General features: G+C 37.1%; 1 protein-coding gene across 1 annotated transcript in view; it reads right to left on the bottom strand.

The window, feature by feature from the left end:
- filip1l (filamin A interacting protein 1-like) overlaps positions 1 to 18,300 on the bottom strand; it is a 32,425-nt gene extending 14,125 nt beyond the window's left edge. Inside the window, exons 1-5 of the mRNA XM_083550617.1 lie at positions 18,223 to 18,300; positions 18,009 to 18,105; positions 11,408 to 11,739; positions 10,549 to 10,719; positions 8,599 to 8,777 (exon numbers count right to left, since the gene is read on the bottom strand). Of these exons, the coding sequence (XP_083406743.1) occupies positions 8,599 to 8,777; positions 10,549 to 10,719; positions 11,408 to 11,725 (668 nt within the window). The 5' untranslated portion in view covers positions 11,726 to 11,739; positions 18,009 to 18,105; positions 18,223 to 18,300. The remainder of the gene's footprint in view (positions 1 to 8,598; positions 8,778 to 10,548; positions 10,720 to 11,407; positions 11,740 to 18,008; positions 18,106 to 18,222) is intronic.
- Positions 18,301 to 20,058: the final 1,758 nt, after the last annotated feature.

Here is a 20,058-nt window from a genome sequence, read left to right as displayed (position 1 = left end):
TACTACAGTATGTAATATATGTTTATATATACTAAAAACTGTGCAGAAGTAAAGGTTTCATTACCAGGGTAAGAAATAATTTATATTTTACATTACATATTAGCGCAAAATATTAAGACTGTAAGAACCACATAAGTAAAAGGGTAGGTTTCAAACATGGCCATGGAGTCACATATTAGAGGATGGATTTAATTATTATCACACAAAAAATAGTGATTTATTGCACGCTTTTATATTTCAAAACAAAACATTTTCTCAATCAACCATATTCCATATGCATGTCCAAACAAATAACAATGGACAATACAACTTAACACACCTTAAAGAATAGCAGCATAAGCTAAATTATTGTTGATGAATAGTCAATAGATTAGGACAGAGGGGATGGTGAAACCAGTAAGATAAATCAGATAGAAAAGGTATGAATACATTCTCCTTAATGTCTTGTTGAATCTATTAAAGGCTCTGGCACTGTAAACAAATGTGACAGAAAAAGCCTTTATGCACAAAAGAATTAAGATCTTAATATTAGCATCCTTACAACTAGGGATGGGCAATATTTCAAATATAAAATAGGCTTTTTAAATTGGTATATTATAGGGTTATTAAAAATGGCTTCATATTTTATATCAAAATACCTAAGTGTTTTTTTATTTTTGTAATTTTAAAATGCTGTACAATACTTTGTAAGAAGTCTAAAAAATGACATCATAAACATCCTGCCTCTGATTGCCTGTTGAGATCAGAACAGAAACTGTATGCATAACGAAGATGATTGTCAAGGTAAAGGCTGCCAGCTTTCAATTAATTGAAAATTGAAAATAATTATTTAATTGCCATATATTGTACCTTAAAAGAATTAGCTGTTTAGTAGGATCATGATTTTGCATACTGTTGCATGAATGACTGCCTGACACATAATATATTATTATATTTATGATTAACAATCAAATGATTAATTAGTAACACTAGTAACCATAACTAGTTGCTATGAATACAGGTGCCATCCGTTGTTGTTTTTTATGAATGACTTGTCATTGAGTCGGTGTTGCTGATTCAAAGTCAGCCCTTTGTTACGAAACACCAAGTAACTAAATTAGAATACAATTATGAGTCATTTGTAAACTGTTAACATTAAACATTAAACGGTTGGTTACTTTAAAACTAACTTTCATCTGGGAGATCACAAAGACATTTAACATTGTTTACTTGATAAACTGGTTCAGTTTAATGGTTAAGGAAAGCTCAAGTAGGCTAATTAATGGAAGGTTAGTAATGTCATGCTCTTTTGTAAAAGTATTTTTTAGTATTTTTAAAATACAAAAATGCAGTAGTTTAGTAGTTAATGTTGTGTCTGCTGTATTTTGTAGTTTATTTTGATATATTAAAAGTATTTGTTATTTTATTTTAAAATAAATTTTGATGTTTTTTGCCCAAACCTGCTTACCACATTACAAACGTAGATTAAAGGATAGGGTTTTGTGGCATAATTAGCAGAAAGAGAAGTGTGAGCTCCTGCTCATGAAAATTTACAATAGAAAATTTACATAAATTTGAAGGAGTTCCTCCCCATTATTGGCTTTGTGACCTAACATAATTGATCTATTCATCTTTCACAAATACATCTTTATTTTCTTTTATAAGTGTGATTTCTGATTTGAAGAATGTAAGAATGTGTTTTGAGATCTCAATTTGTCTCAGTAAAAATATGCTATAGTTTTAACACACATACAGTCTTATCTAAAAGTAAGTTTGAAAAGGGAGGCTGTTTATGCTCCTGTCATCCTAAAAACATTTGTGTTCGGGATCAAAAGATATACAGTGGTAGTACTTTGCGAAAGTCAAAAGGCCACTATTATTTTTGTTGTTGTTTCAGCAATGGTATGATGACCATGCATGATAACTTCTCAGTGTCTTTAGTAGAATACACAATATATATAATGTGTATGCAGTATTTAAAAAAGCAGGAAAAGAAACAGTAAAAAATAGAGTGGCAAATATTTAATATGACCTTATGAAACAATAGCAACCTGGTTTTAATAAACCTAAATGTAATGGAACCCTAATTAATGTGTTTGGTAACACCCGAATTTTTGTCCTACTATTTCGTCATAATGACTCAGTGAAAAAACATGTTTGTGTAAGACATGCTTGAGCATTAAATGCACAAGTTGTTTAAGTTAATTTTCATTGAATATAGCTAATAAGACCAACTTGCCAAAAGATCAAATGCCAAAGATCATACATACAAGCATATGCTTTACTATAACATAACATATAACACATAATTCTGTAAAGCTGCTTTGAGACAATGCCTGTTGTGAAAAGCGCTATGGAAATAAACTTGACATATTATATACTTTTTTATTCTTCCCATGCCCTGAGGTGCTTTTGGCAAAAAGCCACTGAAGGCTTACTTGCCATTTCCGTAGCTGTTTTTTAGCCAGCTGAAAGCCCACCCTCCTCCTTTTGCAGCCGGACTTGGAATCGTCCATGTCAGAGTTTATTCCCATTTTTACAACTGAGCACTCATGAGGGGGTATTATATACTATGCTGTTAGCAATCTATTATTATTTACAATAAATTTTTTTTAGTGTATTATTTTTTGACTGTTATTTATAGTTATTCATATTGTTATTCTACTGTAAATATATTATTTTCTCACTTTATATTATATTGCAAATATATTTGATGAACTGTTGTTGTACTATATCACATAGATGTATTTCCATAAAGAATCCATCATTTATCTTAGTTAAAGTCTATTTTGGAGTCTATCTATGTAAATAATTGCATAATTTTAGTTCTATAAAAAAATACAAAAAGGAGTCTGCAAGTTTGATTTGTATTTACCGGTTTGTTCCATTTTCTCTATGATGGTAAATTATTACTTAAGATGAACATTTATTTTTATTCCCCTCAAGTATTTCAAAGAGATACGTTCTAAACTGAAGCACAATGAAAGCTCAAATGGTGAGGTCAAACAAAGAAAATATTTCTTTTTTCAGTGACAAGACATTGTGAATTAAATTATATGACATTAGGATACAATTCTTAAACAAAAATTTAAAAAAGGCAAAAAGTATACAAGTATGAGTTTTCTAAATTCCTTATTATATCATTTTCTAGTTACTCTAACCAGGATTTTATGTAACTGGAGATTGTATCCTACGTAACCACTGATATCAATTGATAAATACAAACTTTCATAACTGATTGTTTTATACAGACAAACCACAGTTAGTTGCATTTGTTTACAGGCAACTCTTGCCCGGACCAGGTTGGCAGACATGTTGACTGATCACAGCAATGGACCGAAAGTGCAAATGAGGCTTCTGTGTCTTATATGTCTATGGGTAAATTGCACTCACACCACTCATATTACAAATCCTAAAAAGCACTGCAACATCTGCCACACAGTTATATACATATATATAAATAAATACACTGCTATAATGACATACATTTGTGGTCAGTGGTGAACAGACATATAAGATAAGATAAGATATACCTTTATTCGTCCCACAGTGGGGAAATTTCTTTGTTACAGCAGCAAAGGAAAGAAATAAAAATAAATGCAAATATATAAAAAGAATATACACATACTATAATATACAGTATATACACAGTATAATGTATAAATACAATAAGGGAAGAAAAAAAGTATGCATTGGAGGTAGTATTTCACACAGGTGGTATTGCACATATTGCAGGTAATATTGCAGGTAATATTGCACACAGGTAATGTTATTGCACAGCTAAAAAGTAATAACAGTGTTGTATTTTGGTGACTGGTTTCACTGGGAGCAGCTTTGATTGTAAAGTCTAATAGCAGCAGAGAGAAAAGACCTTCTGTAACGCAGACACTTAGGATGTAACAGTCTGTCACTGAAGGAGCTGCTCAACAATGTAACGGTTACATACAGGGGGTGAGAGGCGTTCTCCTGCAATGATGATAGTTTTGCTACCATCCTCCTTTCTCCCACCTCCTGTACAGTGTCAGGGGAATCCCCAGGACTGAGCTGGCCTTCCTGATCAGCTTGTCCAGTCTCTTCCTGTCTGCAGTAGAGATGCTGCTGCCCCAGCAGACCACTCCATAGTTTATGGCTGAGGGGCAACCACAGAGCCAAAAAAGGTCTTCAATAGCTCTCCTTTCACTCCAAAAGACCTAAGTCTCCTCAGCAGAAAGAGTATGCTCTGCCCTTTCTTGTAAATTGCCTCAGTGTTGTCTGTCCAGTCCAGAGTAAACACCCAGATATTTGTAAGACTCCACTCTCACAATGTCATTTCCCTGAATGTTCACTGGTGATAAAGTTTGTTTGTGCCTACGGAAATCCACTACCAGTTCTTTGGTTTTCCCCGCATACTGTGGTCGGTCTGTGAGGTAGTCCAGTATCCAGGCAGACAGATGATGGTCCACTCCCATGTACACCATCTTATCCCTCAGGAGCGCAGGTTGGATGGTGTTAAAAGCCCTAGAGAAGTCAAAAACATGACTCTCACAGTGCTCCCAGCCTTTTCCAGGTGTGAAATAGCCCGATTTAGAAAGAAGATCCTAAATCCACTCCAATGCCAGGTTGGTAGGCAAACTAAAGTGGATACATTGATGGGCTCACCAGAGGTCAGAGATGAGTGAGCACCAGCCTCTCCAATGTCTTCATCAGATGCGAGGTCAGTGCTACTGGTCGATAGTCTCTGAAGTCTTTTGGGCGCGATGTCTTTGGAACAGGCACCACGCAGGATGTTTTCCATATCTGTGGCACCTTTCCCAGCCTCAGGCTCAGGTCAAACATGTACAGCAATATGCCGCACTGGTCTTAAGTAGTCTGGAGCTGATGCCGTCTGGGCCTGCAGCCTTCCTTGCTTTGATCTTCACACATACACACATAGACATCACCTTGAGCACCTGCCCTTTTTCCTTTTATTTTTTTCTAAATAAATCAATATATGCATATATGTGTGCAAGTGTGTAGCACACATTGATTGGCACATCACACACAGTCAAAGAGCTGCAGAAGTGAAGCCGTCTCTCCTTACCAGTTGTGTTTGTCATGGTCTGGAGGTGAGTGGTGATGAACAAAATACAAAGCTACCTGTGCCATGAATTTACAGCTAATTATACAAGTCAAAAGGCAAATATTGTTCATGTTTGTTAACATCCATTAATCATGAACTACCATGTAATAAGTTAGCTTAAGTTTAGCTAAGGCAATTTTTTTATGGGCAAAACAACCTATCTGCATATTAAAACATAACATTTCAAGGTTAAAAGACTCATGATCTGTCATTAAGAGTTAAATATGCACAGGAATTCATTTAATTTTATTTAACTTCAGCAGAATTTAATGGGGTTTCGCTTTCAACTGGGTCAGCACTACTGTTGTCAGACTTGTGATTAAAAATATAGAAAAGTACAATAATTTAAACAAAACATTCTTAGTAATAAGTAAGAGTAAAATTCCCAATTAAAAAAAATGCTTTAAAATGTAAAAGTATGCAAAATAAAAACTAAGTGTGAAATGAGATGTTCAAAAAGCACACGTGAATCTCATGGTCAGATGCTATATGTTTAAACTTTTGTCGGCATAGTATCTATAACACTATGGTCCCTTAATTTTCTCTGTTATCTAACATGTCCAACTGATTCAATGAAAAACAATGAAAACCGTGAAAGTATAATGATAAGTGAGTGTCAAAAATCTACAAAAAACTTACTATGATTCTACAGCTAAAGATTAAAAAAAATTATTTTATTAAACTTCTGTCTCACCATATATGATTTATCACACAATACATACATAAATTACAATGTCTCTAGGTTATGTACAGTGAGGAAAATAAGTATTTGAACACCCTGCTATTTTGCAAGTTCTCCCACTTAGAAATCATGGAGGGGTCTGAAATTGTCATCGTAGGTGCATGTTCACTGTGAGAGACATAATCCACCAGGACTCCAAACTCCAAAAGAAAGGGGGCCACGGAAAAGGCCTGCAAATCCCTAGTCTTTTAAGAGAGCAAATGTCAGGAGGAACACAGTCTTGACTGTGAGATGCCCCCAAAATGCCTCGGCCAACGGCTGGAAGGGAGGGCTCAGATAGAGCCTACAAAACAACAGCTAAGTACCACACAGGCACTCTAGATTATATAGAGTATATTATATATAGTATATCTATATATATAGTATATTAGAGTATAATACAAAGGCCTAAGCCTCTGGGTGCCATGGAGAAAACATGTCACCAGCTAGTCACTGCCATGGGGGCATAATATTTAGAAGCAGGAAGCATATACTTTGAGGGCAGACATTTTCAAACCTTTGGCGAACTGTTCCTGAAGGAACTCCAGCACTGAACCAACCAGGCAGTTAACTGGATCTCATCTGTGATGATCGCACCATACACTGAACAGACACCATCTCGCAGCATATGACCTTCTCGTAAAGGGAGCTCTGGATTGGAGAATGGTCTCTACCACTTTGGTGGAGAGACCTGAATCTCAGAACTGTGCCCCCTCAAGGCCACAGCCTCCACAACTCTGTGTGGGGGTGAACTATTGCACCCCCTGCCTAAACTTTTTTTTCCAGAACTCTCCTGGAAGTAGTGTGACAGGGTGAAAGTGTACAGGCCTAGCATCGGCCACACCTGAGCCATTGGCCTACAAGAGGATCTGGAGTGCCAGCTTGTACAGGAGCTCAAAGCTAGAAGCATGGCCAGCATCTCTAGGCAATTGATGTGCCACCGCATATGGGGCCCTCCCCATAGACCTTGGGCGGAGGAGCCACTCATTACGCAAGACCGGAAACTCCCAACACGGGGCCCTGAGATTGGAACCCGGGATATCTCCAGACATCTATGTCACATATGGCTCGCCACATGACCTTGATTGTTTGAAGCGGATTGCCCCTCCGAGAGAACCCTCAGGTCCTGAAGGGGTCTCATGTGCAGAAGGCAAAGTGGAACCACACTGGAAACTGCTGCTATTAGCCCCAGCAGTCTCTGGTACAGCTTGACAGTAAGTGACTGCCATTCTCTGATCCTCCTGATGGCCGTAAGGATAGATGCAAATTGGGCAGAAGATAGCTGCGCACGCATAAAGGCCGAATCCCTAACGACATCTGGATAAGTGGTTCTCTGCAATGGAGAAAGCACACTCTCTTTGCCATTCAGCCGTAACCTCAGCTCATGCATGTGAGAACGACATCTCGATGGCGGCCCACTACATGCTCTGATTGAGCTAATATCAACCAATCGTCAACATAGTTTAGGATGCGGACACCCTGAAGTCTCAGGGCAACCAGAGCCGCATCCACACACTTTGTGTAGGTGTGGGTTGAGAGGCCAAGACCAAATGTAAGGAGCCGATATTGGTACTATTCAAAATTGCAGATTCCCGAAAGCAAACCTCAAGAACTTCCTGTGAGAAGGAAAGATGGATACATGAAAGTATGCAACTGCAACAAGTCCTCTGATCTGATTTGTGAGCATTTAAGCTGACATAGATCTAGAATAGGACGCAACCCTCTGTCCTTTTTGGGAACTATAAAGTACCGGCTGTAGAAACAGAGCGTTGTTACTCACACTCCCTCTGCTAGGGATCCTGTGCAACGTTTCTGAACCTCCTGATGGTGGGAGCTGCACGGCATCGGGAGAAAAAAAGTTTTGTTTTTTTACGCACGACGATGCCAAAAGATAAACTCCTGAGAGAAATAGTTGTGAAAGGAAGGAGGAAGACAGTGAACAATGACTTTCTTGGTAGGCTACCGTTTAGATACAAGCCGTTGTAATGCGTTGAGTCTGGGTCAAGAGATAGCTCGCTAATTCCAGTTGCAACAGAAATCATATAAGCACAGACAGGTTTCCAAAACTCATGCTTTTTTATTTTTCTTGGCAACAGCGTTACGGGTTAGTCAAAGAAACTTAGAAATGAGCATCAGAAAATAATAAGGACATATTCCTCGGTCTTGCACACATGCAGTAATAGCGGAAAAATGCGGCGGCAGGCTATTCCCAAAATGCCGCTCTGCTCTAAATGGAGCCACAACATATTTTACCCGTGTAACAGACACTGTCTTTCGTTAAAGCCTGTGTAAAGTTAATTAGTTTCAGTGTATATGGCTTATACACAGGTGCGGGTTATTTATGTTCAAAATAAAAATCTTTTTAAAATTCAGTGGGTGTGGCTTATATATGTCCGAAATTACGGTAATTATTCTCATGATAATAAATCTCATACATAAGACATAGTATTTAAAAAATGTTTTTATCTCTGATTCATCTCTTAGACCCTTCTTCTAAAACTAAAAACGCAAAAGGAAACTGATGTCAAAAATGTGTTGCCATATTGAATTTCCCATATTTGTAATAGTTATTTTAGTAAATTGAAAGAATGTACATTTCAGGATTTTAGGCTACTACATTAGCAGCATTGCCTAGGTTACATCCATGCAGGAGCTCTGTTAAAGCAGCTGAGCCTGGGATATGTTTGGTGGCTGTCCATTCTTAAGAGTTTTCAAACAAAGGACTGCATGAATTTCCTCATTATATAATGCTTTTTCAGCTTGGGCAAAGACTGTCTCTTTTTTTGTTGTTGGTACTGACCGTTCTCTTTCCTGCTCCAGAAGGTTGGTGAACTCGTCACTTTTTTTCATATACTCGCTGTGATTGCGCTTCTCATCCTCTAGTCTGTAGAGTGCCTGTTTGTGTGCTTGCTCTACTAGCAGCAGCTGTTCCAGCATACGTCTGTATGTTTCTTTCTGCTTTTCCACAAGTTTGTCCAACTAAGAAGTGCAAATGTAGACACACATTAGTTGTGTTAGCTTACAGGAAAATATAATTTTGCTGTTGGCTGTTGTACAATGAAAATATTTAGCAAAATATGCACTTCATGCCAGACACTTAAAATGTGTGCTAAAGGTAAAATATTGTAAAATGCAAGGAAACATTTTTTTTCAATTATGCCTTTGAAAGTTTCTATCCTTACTCAATTAAAATGTCACTCTTAAAAGGCATCCATAGTTTTTCAAAGCTTTAAAATCAGCTTTTCAATTAGCAAATATACTTAACTTGAGTAAGTGTTCTATTGCGCTGTGTTCTATTGCTATTGTTGTGGTAAAAAATAAATGTGCCTGTGCAACAGGGACTGTGCAATTTAAAATAAATGATATAGAGTGATGTGAAAAAGAAAGAAGGCCTTCTGAATTGGATTGTTTTAAGTGTCAGGATATACTGTAATAAAAATAATCTGGTCCTTATCATGTCTTAAAATGTAATAAATACAATCTTAGATGAGCCAGAAACATGACAAAATGGAAGAAACCATGTGTAAAAAATTAAGTACACCGTTATTGTTTCACCTTTATTATGTGGGCCAAGCGAAAGCTGGTTGTGTGGGCCGGAGCTGGGCCAGAGAAAAATTGCTATGTGGGTACATGCCTCATTCAGCATGTTAGCATACTGAACAAGTATAGATTTAGTTTGAAAGGATGTCCACAAGGAAGTGTCTTCTTTATTAAAAAGAACATGGCAGCATGGCTTAGGTTTGCAAAATTGCATTTAAACAAACCACAAGATATCTGGAACATTGAATTTTGGACAGACAAGACCAAATTGAAGATGTTTGGCCATAATGGAAAAAAAATGATAGACAGCATATTGGCACAAACACCTCATTCCAACTGTCAAGCACAGGGATAAAGTGGTGATGTTTTGAGCTTGTTTTCCAGTTACTGGATCTCGGCACCTTGCAGTCATTAGGTTGACCATTCACTTCTCTGTATACCAAATACATTTCTATGTTGATACAAAGTAATTGGCCATCTGTGTAGAAGCTAAAGCATGGCCAAATGTGGGTCATGCAGCAGGACGATGATCCTAAGCACAAAAGCAAATCTATAACAGAATGGCTGATAAACAACAGAATTAATATGTTGCATTGGCCCAGTAAAAGTTCAGAGCTCAACACAATTACATTTTTAGCAGGACCTTAAGAATTCTGAGAACAAACAGATGCCCACAAACCTCAATTAACTGAAAGCAACATTGCAAAGCAGAGTACTCCAAAATTCCTCTACAATAATGTGAGGTCATTCAGTTAAACAATTACAAGTTATTGCTGCTAAAGCTGGTTTTACAACTTATTAAATCATAAGGTGCACTTGATTTTTTTCATATTTGGCTTTTCAATTTTGGATTTAATTTTGTAAAATAAATAATAACATGGTAAAATAGGTAATGCATTGTTGTTCATCCAAGGCTGTATTTACCTAATTCTAATTCCTGCTGAGGACTGGAAGATTTTTTATTATGTCCTGATTTGTGAAACCATAGAATTCAAAGATGTGTACTTTAATTTTCACATTTCTTTTTTCGAATCCACAAATTTATGTTAATACTGTCTGGCCATGACTCCCTAGCACAAATGTAACCGCAAATCTGTTAACATAAAGCTCTTGGGCTTGGACAAAATGTTTTTGCAGGTTCACCTTGAGAATGAAAATAGCCACCTTTTTAATTTGAGAGTCAATTAAAATGTTTTTGTTTTTCTCTTACCTCTGCAATGGGCTTTTCATAGATGTCTTCACGGCAGCTATGACCTTTGCTTATGTTGTCTCTCTGAAGGGCCTGAAGGACTTTGGGAGGAGTCACAAAGCCATAATGGGCCTCCAGTAATGCAATATCTATCTTTTCTGCTCTCAGCACTGTTATTACCTCATCTCTGGCCTATAAAAATATAGATAATGCACATGATAATGATATAGATAATGCACATTTTAGTGGTTTTGAGCATCTCAAGTATAAATATAAAAAAACTTTTTTGATATTATCTATGATATAGCATGTTATATGTAGTTTCCTGTTAAACTATTCTTTATTTTTCCCCATGTTTTGAAATCTTTGTCCCTTTTAAAGTGTCCTGTTTTATTGACATCCTTTACATACCAGACCTGCCTGATAAAACTTTGATATATAAAAATTCTCTAAAAAAATCTCTAACAGGCTCCCACAATATATTACATTAAAAGTACTACAAGACAGAGGAACTGCATATGTGTTATTACACTTCTGTTACACTCAAAAGAAACTGCACTTCGACATACTTGCGACAGCAAAAATTCGAAACCCCAATAAAAATAAGATGATCACCTGTCTGAGTGACTGTAATAATTCTAAATAATATATAATATATAGTCTTTTGTTTTTACATTTTGCAAGTGCACCAAACACCAAGGACGAAAAAAAAAAAGCATGGCGCTCCACTACACATCTGCTTACCTCCCAGGTGTTCCACTGCAACCTCACACAGTATTTCACATTCATTCTGACATCAGTTTCTACTCTTTGCTTCTTTAGCTTGACGTCTAGGTGAATTAACATGAATTTACTGAGAGTGAATTCCCTTTATTAATACCTGTATCTCTCCCTCCAGAATGCTTAGCAGAAGAAGTAGATCATCATGGGAGAGGTCCTTGCTGTTCCCCAATGATGGCGTTGATGTCTGCTCTGTCAGCTTACTGTTTTTCTTGTGTACCTGGTTGCAGCAATTAATTTTTTGCTTGTGTTGTACTGTACTTGTGTTGTTTGACGGTTCCCTGTGACATAATCGTCCAGAATCCCGAAAGCTGGCTGAGGGCACATCACACATGGATTCTCTTTGCTCTGTCTGAGCCTGCATGTGAGAGAAATTCACCCCTGAAATATTTTCCAGACTGCTGCTACGGGAACGCATGGCTTCTGGATTGTCTAAAGAAAACAAAGAGGACATTTAACAGTTTGTGTAGGTATGTAAAAGCTATATATTTCAAAGTATTTGCATAGCAAAGATGCAGCATGATATAAGAAGTTGTTATTATCAAAGTTATTTCTTTTATTATGGAAATTAGCTTTAAATTAATAATCTTCTTACTCAGGAAATCTTACTGCTTATTTTACTGCATCTGTTCTAGATTTAATAAGGTTTCTATGACAATTATGAAGTTGTAATATTGATTAATTGTTTTATTGAAGCTCTGGGGATCAATCATGCCAATTTATAATGAACACTTAAAAAAAAAGTCTTAGGAATGATTCCATGCTATCCTATAGCTGACCCACTTTATGAGACTTGATCAGATTACCAACAGGACTTCCTATTTGGTCTGCTTACTAATTTTTTTATTCTTTCTTTTTACTTATTTAACAATTATTTATTTTCCATTTCTTAAAGTTTTCATATCTTGAAGTTAACATTTCTTTAATTTCCATATCCTGGGGAGTAGCAGGCCTGTGGGTTTGTTTGGTTTTTTTGGTATCATATTCTGGTTGCCTCCAAAGTATTTTTCCTTCTTGCCGGATTTTAACTGTGTATAGTTGTAGTACTTATGGGCATATTGTGCATGCCTTCTCAAAATTGATTTTCTTAGGCAAAAGCTTGTCTCCTATGCATGTTTTCCATAGTAATTTTGCACTGTTGCCATGCAGGTATACCAAAGATTGTCTAAGGAGTCTGTTAACTGTAAACAAGTATGCACAATTTAAAAAAATAGGAACCTAGAACATGATCACAAGTCTCTCTAACTGATTTTGGAGCTTAGGCCATGTCTTGTTTAAATTAATGCCTTTATGACATAGAAGAAAGAGTATAGATCTCAGAAAATAGAAACCATCAGAAGAAGTGGAGTGACCCAGGTTTAAATCAAATGGTGTTCTCCATCCTGTACTACTCAAGTGGGCCTCAAACCCCTTTCTGCTGGCCTAAACACTATCAGAATCACTGACCTACATTTACAACCTTAATTCTAATATTTGTTACATGAAATTGTATTGATTTATTCCCAACAGTTTATTATCTTCATTTCGTAGCGTTTCTCTTGGATGCACTGCTTCTAGCCAACCCTTTTGCGTACTGTTCCTGCAGGAACTCCAGCACTGAACCAACAGGGCAGACCTGTTCGTGGATAGAGCTCTGGATTGAAGAATGGTCTCTACTACTTCGGTGGAGAAAGCAGAATCTCGGAGCTGGGCCCCTTCAGGGGCCACAGCCTCTATAGCTCCGGTCGGGGTGGACAATTGTGCCACCTGATTGAGAGAGAAGATCCCTCCTCAGATGCCATGAGCATCCAGTTCCAGCGTGGCTGAAGGATATAGGGAGAACCATAGGGGACGTCTCTAGAGACACGAACAGGTCTACTTGGGCTTGCCAAAATTCTCCCAGATCGGCTCCACTACATGAGGGTGGAAGTGCCATTCCCTGGGTCTGCCTCGACAGGGTGTCCACTGCTTGGTTCTGACCTTCCTGACAGCTGTAAGGATGGACGCAATGTGGACAGAGGAAATGTGAGCATAGTCTTCGAATCCCATATGACACCGAGATGGTTCTCTGTGATGGAGAAAGCACACTCTTCCCGGCATGCAGCCGAAACCCCAGTTCCCTCATGTAAACACTCTGTCTCTGCACTTGCCGGTATGAAGTGGCTTTATGCTCATCAGCTGGCCAAGCTATATCCAGCTTCTGAATGGCACGTGTCACAACCTCCAGATGCTCCTCGCTTTCGGGTTTGCAAAAATCTGCACTCTTTCTCACACTTACAAAATCAGTTTAATGTTTAACAGTTTGCAAATGACTCATAATTGTATCTTAATTTAATTACTAGGTGTTTGCCAGTGGCGGGCCATGCATTTGGTACCTGGTCCTTCAGTGAGGACTTACCCAACTTGATCCACTTTTTAATACCACCACTATCGTGTCACAATTATAGAAACCATCAATACTGTAGAAAAACGCAATATGGCAAAATGGCATTACAGAGAGAGAGAGGCATTTTACATATGGAGGGTAAATACCATTTTTACTAAAGCAAGGTCCAAACCTTTACACTACAACCGCAACTGTGCCCCCTACATCATCTGGAGCAGTTCAAAATCAATATTTGTCTATAATAACATCAAAATGTAAATAAAATATGATAGGCAAATATAAAATCTGATTAGTTAAAAAAAACTTTGTTACAGTTCTCTAAGGTAAAAAGGCCAGCAGTACAGACATTGAAGGCCCTGGGCAGATTAGATTGACATGGCAGCACATAGAGGCTGAAATCTGATTGGACAAAAAAATCTAACATCCACATACATGTACTGGAATCAGTGCGGCCAAGAGGAAAGCTACGAAATGAAGAGAATAAACTGTTGGGAATAAATTAATAAATTTTTATGGAACAAATATTAGAATTTATGTAAATGTAGGTCACTGCTTCTGATAGTGTTTAGGCCAGCAGAGAAGGTTTCTTCCTCGTAGTGATCTCCTGCACCTGTTTTTTCTTAATCAGCCCCTTTTAAAAGAGCTTTCTCTCCCTTCACTCGTTGTCCGATCTACCGTACACTTACCCTAGATCACCCGGACTCCTTACTGCTCCTGTGCTTCACTGTGCTCCTGTGGTCCTCTGCTCCTCATTATGCCCGCTCCAGTTAAGTTCTTTATTCCCTGCACTCTCATTCATAGTTTCCTTTGTTTGACTCTTATAGATCAATAAAGCTATACTTTGTTTTACTCCCGGTTTCTGCTGCTTGGTAATTCGTGTTGAAGAAATGGTGAAGGAAGGATCAAATAGGTCAATTGATGGAAGGTTTGCAAAGAAATGTAATGCTCCCTTGTAAAAGTATTACTTAGTATTTTTTATATAGAAAGATACAGTAGTTTATTTTAATACATATTGTGGCTGCTGTATTTTGTAGTTTATTTTGATACACTTGAAGTTAAGGTAGTTGGTATTTTATTTTGAAATATTGCTGTATTTTTTGATGTATCTTTGTTTAACCCTGATCCTTTCCAAACAATTTAAAGTTTATTGTTCTACAGTAAGGAAAACTGTTCACAGGTGTAAAACAGTCACTGTTCAGAACTGATTTTCCCAAGAGTGAAGGTCCCAAATTCATCCCAAATTCAGGTCTTACAATGGTCAGAAACTACAAAATAATCTCTGCTAATTGCAAATATTTCCTGATCTCAGGTGAGAACATTAGAATCTAATAACACACATTATTAAATATTAAACCATCTGCTTTGTTAACATATGAATCACTCTTAGTACTGGCTAGGTTGCACTACAATTAAAACTTTACTTTAGAAGGATGCACTTTCAAGACTTGAACTGATGCAAAGGTAGAAAAGCATGCCATATATTGGAACTCAGTTATTGGTTCAGTCAAGTGCAAGCTGACATATTCTTGTTCCAGTTACAGATAATAACTTTAAGTATTTATTACTATAAAGAAGTAAAATGACCTGCCAATATAATAATAAAACTTGAAGCTTGAAATGAGTAAAGGCATCTAAAAACACAATAATCTTATATTTGATTTAATACCTAATATGGATAAAAGTTTATGGACACAATAATGGCAGTCATATGTTCTGACTGAAATTTCTAATGGAAAAGCATGGCATTTATTATATATATATATATATATATATATATATATATATATATATATATATATATATATATATATATTCTTTTACACAAATGTCCTCAAATTTTGAAGGTTCTGTGGCCACTTCTATGAACTCTGATCTCGAGTTTCTATACATTTTTATAGCATTAAAGTCAGGGGATTGGCTGAACCATTTTAGCAGCTTTATTTTCTTTCTCTGAAAACAATTGAAAGTTTCCTTAGCTGTGTTTGGGATCAGTGTCTTGCTGAAATGTCCATTTCAGCATGTTCCTTTATCATGCTGGTAGATGGCAGCAAATGATTATCAAGAATGTCTTGGTAGATTTTTCCATTCATACTTCCTTCAATTATATGAAGTTTGCCAGTATTATTTGCTGAAAAACAGCCCCAAACCATGATGTTCCCACCTCCAAACTTTACTGTTGGATTTGTGTTTTTAGACTGATGTGGAGTGCCATTTTTCCTCCAAACATGGTGTGTATTATGGCATCCAAAGAGTTTTATTTTGGTCTCATCTGACCAGACTATATTCTCCCAGTATTTCACAGGCTTGTCCACATGATGTGTAGCAAACTTTAAATGAGCTTCAACATTTTTTTATTTTCTTTTTCCCTCAGCAAGGCTGTCTTGAGTGATGAGCGTGCATACAGGCCATGGCGGTTGAGTGCATTACTTATTGTTTTCTTTGAAACAATTGTACCTGCTAATTCCAGGTTTTTCTGAAGCTCTCCTTACTGACGTGACATCAGCCAGCCCCCACCTTTGCTGAGTGTATGAGTAAGGGAACTTCTCCTAGCTTCCTTCACCGTGACAGGATATTATAACTGCCATGACCGTGCTAATGATCGGTAAAAACATATAAATAAATAAATAAATAAATAAATAAATAAATAAATATAAAAAATGATCAATTATTTTTATTTTTTTGCGTGAACCGCCCCTGGCAAAATGGTGCTCTGGACAGCTGCCCATGTCACCTAAATCCGCCACTGCCAAGTGGCAATCAATTTTTTATCCAATCATAAATAAAAAGGAACGACTGATTTTGCTAAAAGCTGTAAAAGCAGCAAAGGCAGAAACATATATATATATATATAGCAGTAATTACAGCTTTTTCTTTTCTGAGAAGGCTTATAGAGGCTCACTTTGTTCACAGACACATTACTAGCACTAGCAAAACTATTTCATCACTATAAATAGAGCCTTTTTCCCAGAGCCTGCTCCAGTGGCTTTCCTCCATGAAACAAGATGCCTGGTCTAAATCTGTGCTTTATGCATAGTGTATGCTGTATGCAACTTTGTACTAGTTAACCCAGACCGAGAGTAAGAGGTAACTAGAGGCAACAGCATAGTCTATAGAATGCTTGACCACAGATGTTTTAGCACTAATACATTCTGTTCTTTAATATGTTTAAAATCAAAGAAAGATTATGTACTAAGGCGCTTGTCTCAAAATAAAATTTAAAAATAATAAATTTTTAGACAGTTCTGAACTAGCTTGAGTGTATCAATTTGTAGACAATTTGAACTGATTCTGAACTAATGATCTGATTTAGTTTCAGCAGCTTCTCCTTTAACATTGTCAGTTAGTGGCCCCAGAGTCATTTAAGCCTCCACTTATGGTACAAATTTAGAATGAATGACCACAATGCACTACATTAAAGGTTGTTAAGTCTCTTTTAGCATCCAGCACTAAAGGACATTTTTATAAACCTCTGCCTAAGTAGGGCAGACTGTAATATTATAGATTTTACCCCCAAGTACTTATTTTATCCACTTTTCTCAGTCAGAATTTGCATGTTTCAAGGAACGGTTTAGTAATATAAATATGCTAATATTAATTAAATATAAACACATAAATAAATACATATGATGTAGCTAATTAAGTAATTGTATTTAATTATTTAATTTAATCTTCTATCATTTAAACAGATAAGTAATAATAAAATAATAAATAGTTTAAATAATTAGATAATTGGTAATAAATTGTATTTATAAAAATAACCATCATATTCATGACTGCTTACCAGATGTACACAAGGGAAGGTTTCCAGACTACCCAATGAAACATGACTCCCTCCCCCATCTTAAACAGTATGTGGGGTATGTAGGTAGTATGCAGGATAAATAAAGCCTCACATTAATCAATTTCAGTAAATGCCATGTTAAGCCATTTTTCATTGTTAAGCAATGTTACAGCAAAATCCACTTTTCTAATATTGTATATCTTACAATAAATACATTTTTGATATATTATTTTTTTTTAAAGTAATTTATTACTAGCTTGAATTTGTTTAGCAATATTCACAGTCACACAAAAGTGTGACTCCAAAGTGAGCCAAATTTGAAAAACCAATGTTGCATATAAGCTATAAACATACAATTTATTCAGCCATAGCAATCCTTTGACAAATTTAGCTTGGCACATTTAGCATGATAGTTAGTGCTTGTCAACTGTATTGCTTGTAATTTTTTAATAATAAGTAAGTCCTACCTCTAGAGTCAAGAGCATGAAATAATTCCTGGCTGATGTTGTATTCTGAACATGTCTATTCCAGTATGAAGTATTACAAACTTCTTACCGCTTACTCTTCTTCCCTGTTCTTCTTTCTGTTCCTTCCACACAGTGCCTCTTAAAAGTGGGGTGGTAGTTAAGATCCTGCTATCTCAGTATTTCAGCTTAAATAGATAAGAAAGCATACAAAAAAGGTTACTGTTTGTTAGATCTAGGTACAGAGGAAGTAAAAATCACCAAAGCCATGAAGAGGGAGAGTGAATAAAAGAGAAGTGGCCTACCATGCAAGTCACTATATTTAACAAGCCCTCTATACTTTCTTGCACTCACACACAAATGCATGCACGCACACACACACAGAGAGAGAGAGAGAGAGAGAGAGAGAGAAAAGGAGTACCAGAAGCCCTGCAGTGTACTTCAGTAGTAACCAGTAAATGTAAATGTGATTCATTACTGTATTTAACTAGTTTTCCACGTATCTGTACTTTACTCAAGCATTTCCATTTGGGGAGACTTTTACTTTAACTTCACTACATTTCAAAGTTAAATATCTTTCTTTATACTCAACTACAAAAAGTATAAACTTGGTCAAGTTAAGATAGTCAAGAAGTCAAGATAGTATAGGCCAACCAACGTCACCCACAAGGACCACATGAGTATTCAATTCAATTAATTTTTATTTGTATAGTGCTTTTAACAATGAACATTGTCTCAAAGCAGCTTTACACAGATAATGTGGTGAATAAAAGTAAATATGTTCTTTGTAAGTAAGTTTGTCCCTGATGAGCGAGCCGGTGGCGACTGTGGCAAGGAAAAGCTCCCCGAGATGGCATAAGGAAGAAAGCTTGAGAGGAACCAGACCCAAGAGGGAACCCATCCTCATCTGGGTTGCACCGAATGTCCATTTGAAGCAGATATACAATGTTGCGGGGTGCAGTGATGATGATCAGAAGCGAACTGTATTCCTGAGTCAGTGTAGGAGACTGTTGACATTAACTACAGTCCAATCCATCCTCAAAGCGCCCGTTCTTACTCCGGAATTTCATGGAACCACCCAAGGCGTTGATGAGAAACCGTCCCAGGCTGCACAGAGTGGCCTCCAGTCGAAGAGAACACCATCCAGAGGCAGGCCTGGACGAAGTGGGAAGATCCACGGAGGGGAGAGGGGCAGGAACAGTGGTCACTGAAGCATCAGGAGCAAGTTTAACTCGACCGAGAGAGAGAGAGAGAGAGAGAGAGAGAGAGAGAGAAGGATATGGATTATTAAGTGTCCTTATTGTTGTATGAAAGTTAATGTCACTGTGCAGTTTGGACTCCGGCAAGACTCGCTATGGCAGCATAACTAAAAGGGAGAACCAGAAGGTAACACCGACATGAGGGATCTCTGGGATAAAATACAACCCACCACACCACCGTCAACAAACCTGAGTGAACGTGTGAATGTGAGGGGACGACAGCAAACAAATATCCCAGTTCACCAAACACTCTATATCCATGTTCCCTCCAGATCTGAGCCTTTACCTAAGAAAAAAAATCTACTGATCAAAGGCTTGACTAAATAAATATGTTTTCAACCTCAACTTGAACACTGAGACTGTGTCTGAGTCCCGAACACTGGTTGGAAAGCTGTTCCATAACTGTGGGGCTTTATAAGAGAAAGATCTGCCCCCTGCTGTAGTCTTCATTATTTGAGGAACCAACAGATAGCCAGCACCTTTTGATCCAAGTAGGCGTGGAGGATCATACTGGTACAGAAGTTCACTCAGATACTGCGGTGCGAGACCATTAAGTGCTTTATACATCAGTAGTAGTATTTTATAATCAATGCGAGATTGATTGGGAGCCAGTGTAGACTGATTAAAACAGGGGTGATGTGGTCATATTTCCTAGATCTAGTTAGGACTCTTGCTGCTGCATTTTGAACTAACTGAAGCTTATTTATGCACTTATTTGCACACCCAGATAGTAAAGCGTTACAGTAGTCTAATCTAGAAGTAACAAAAGCATGAACAAGTTTTTCTGCATCCTGTAACGACATCATATTTCTAATTTTAGCAATATTACTAAGGTGAAAGAAGGCGATCCTGGTGATATTATTCACGTGAGCTTTAAAGAAA

Source organism: Silurus aristotelis (genome assembly GCF_946808225.1).
Source record: "Silurus aristotelis genome assembly, chromosome: 9".
Taxonomy (NCBI): Eukaryota; Metazoa; Chordata; class Actinopteri; order Siluriformes; family Siluridae; genus Silurus; species Silurus aristotelis.
Note: the sequence above shows the minus strand (reverse complement) of the source record. Positions and strands in the feature narration are given on the sequence as shown.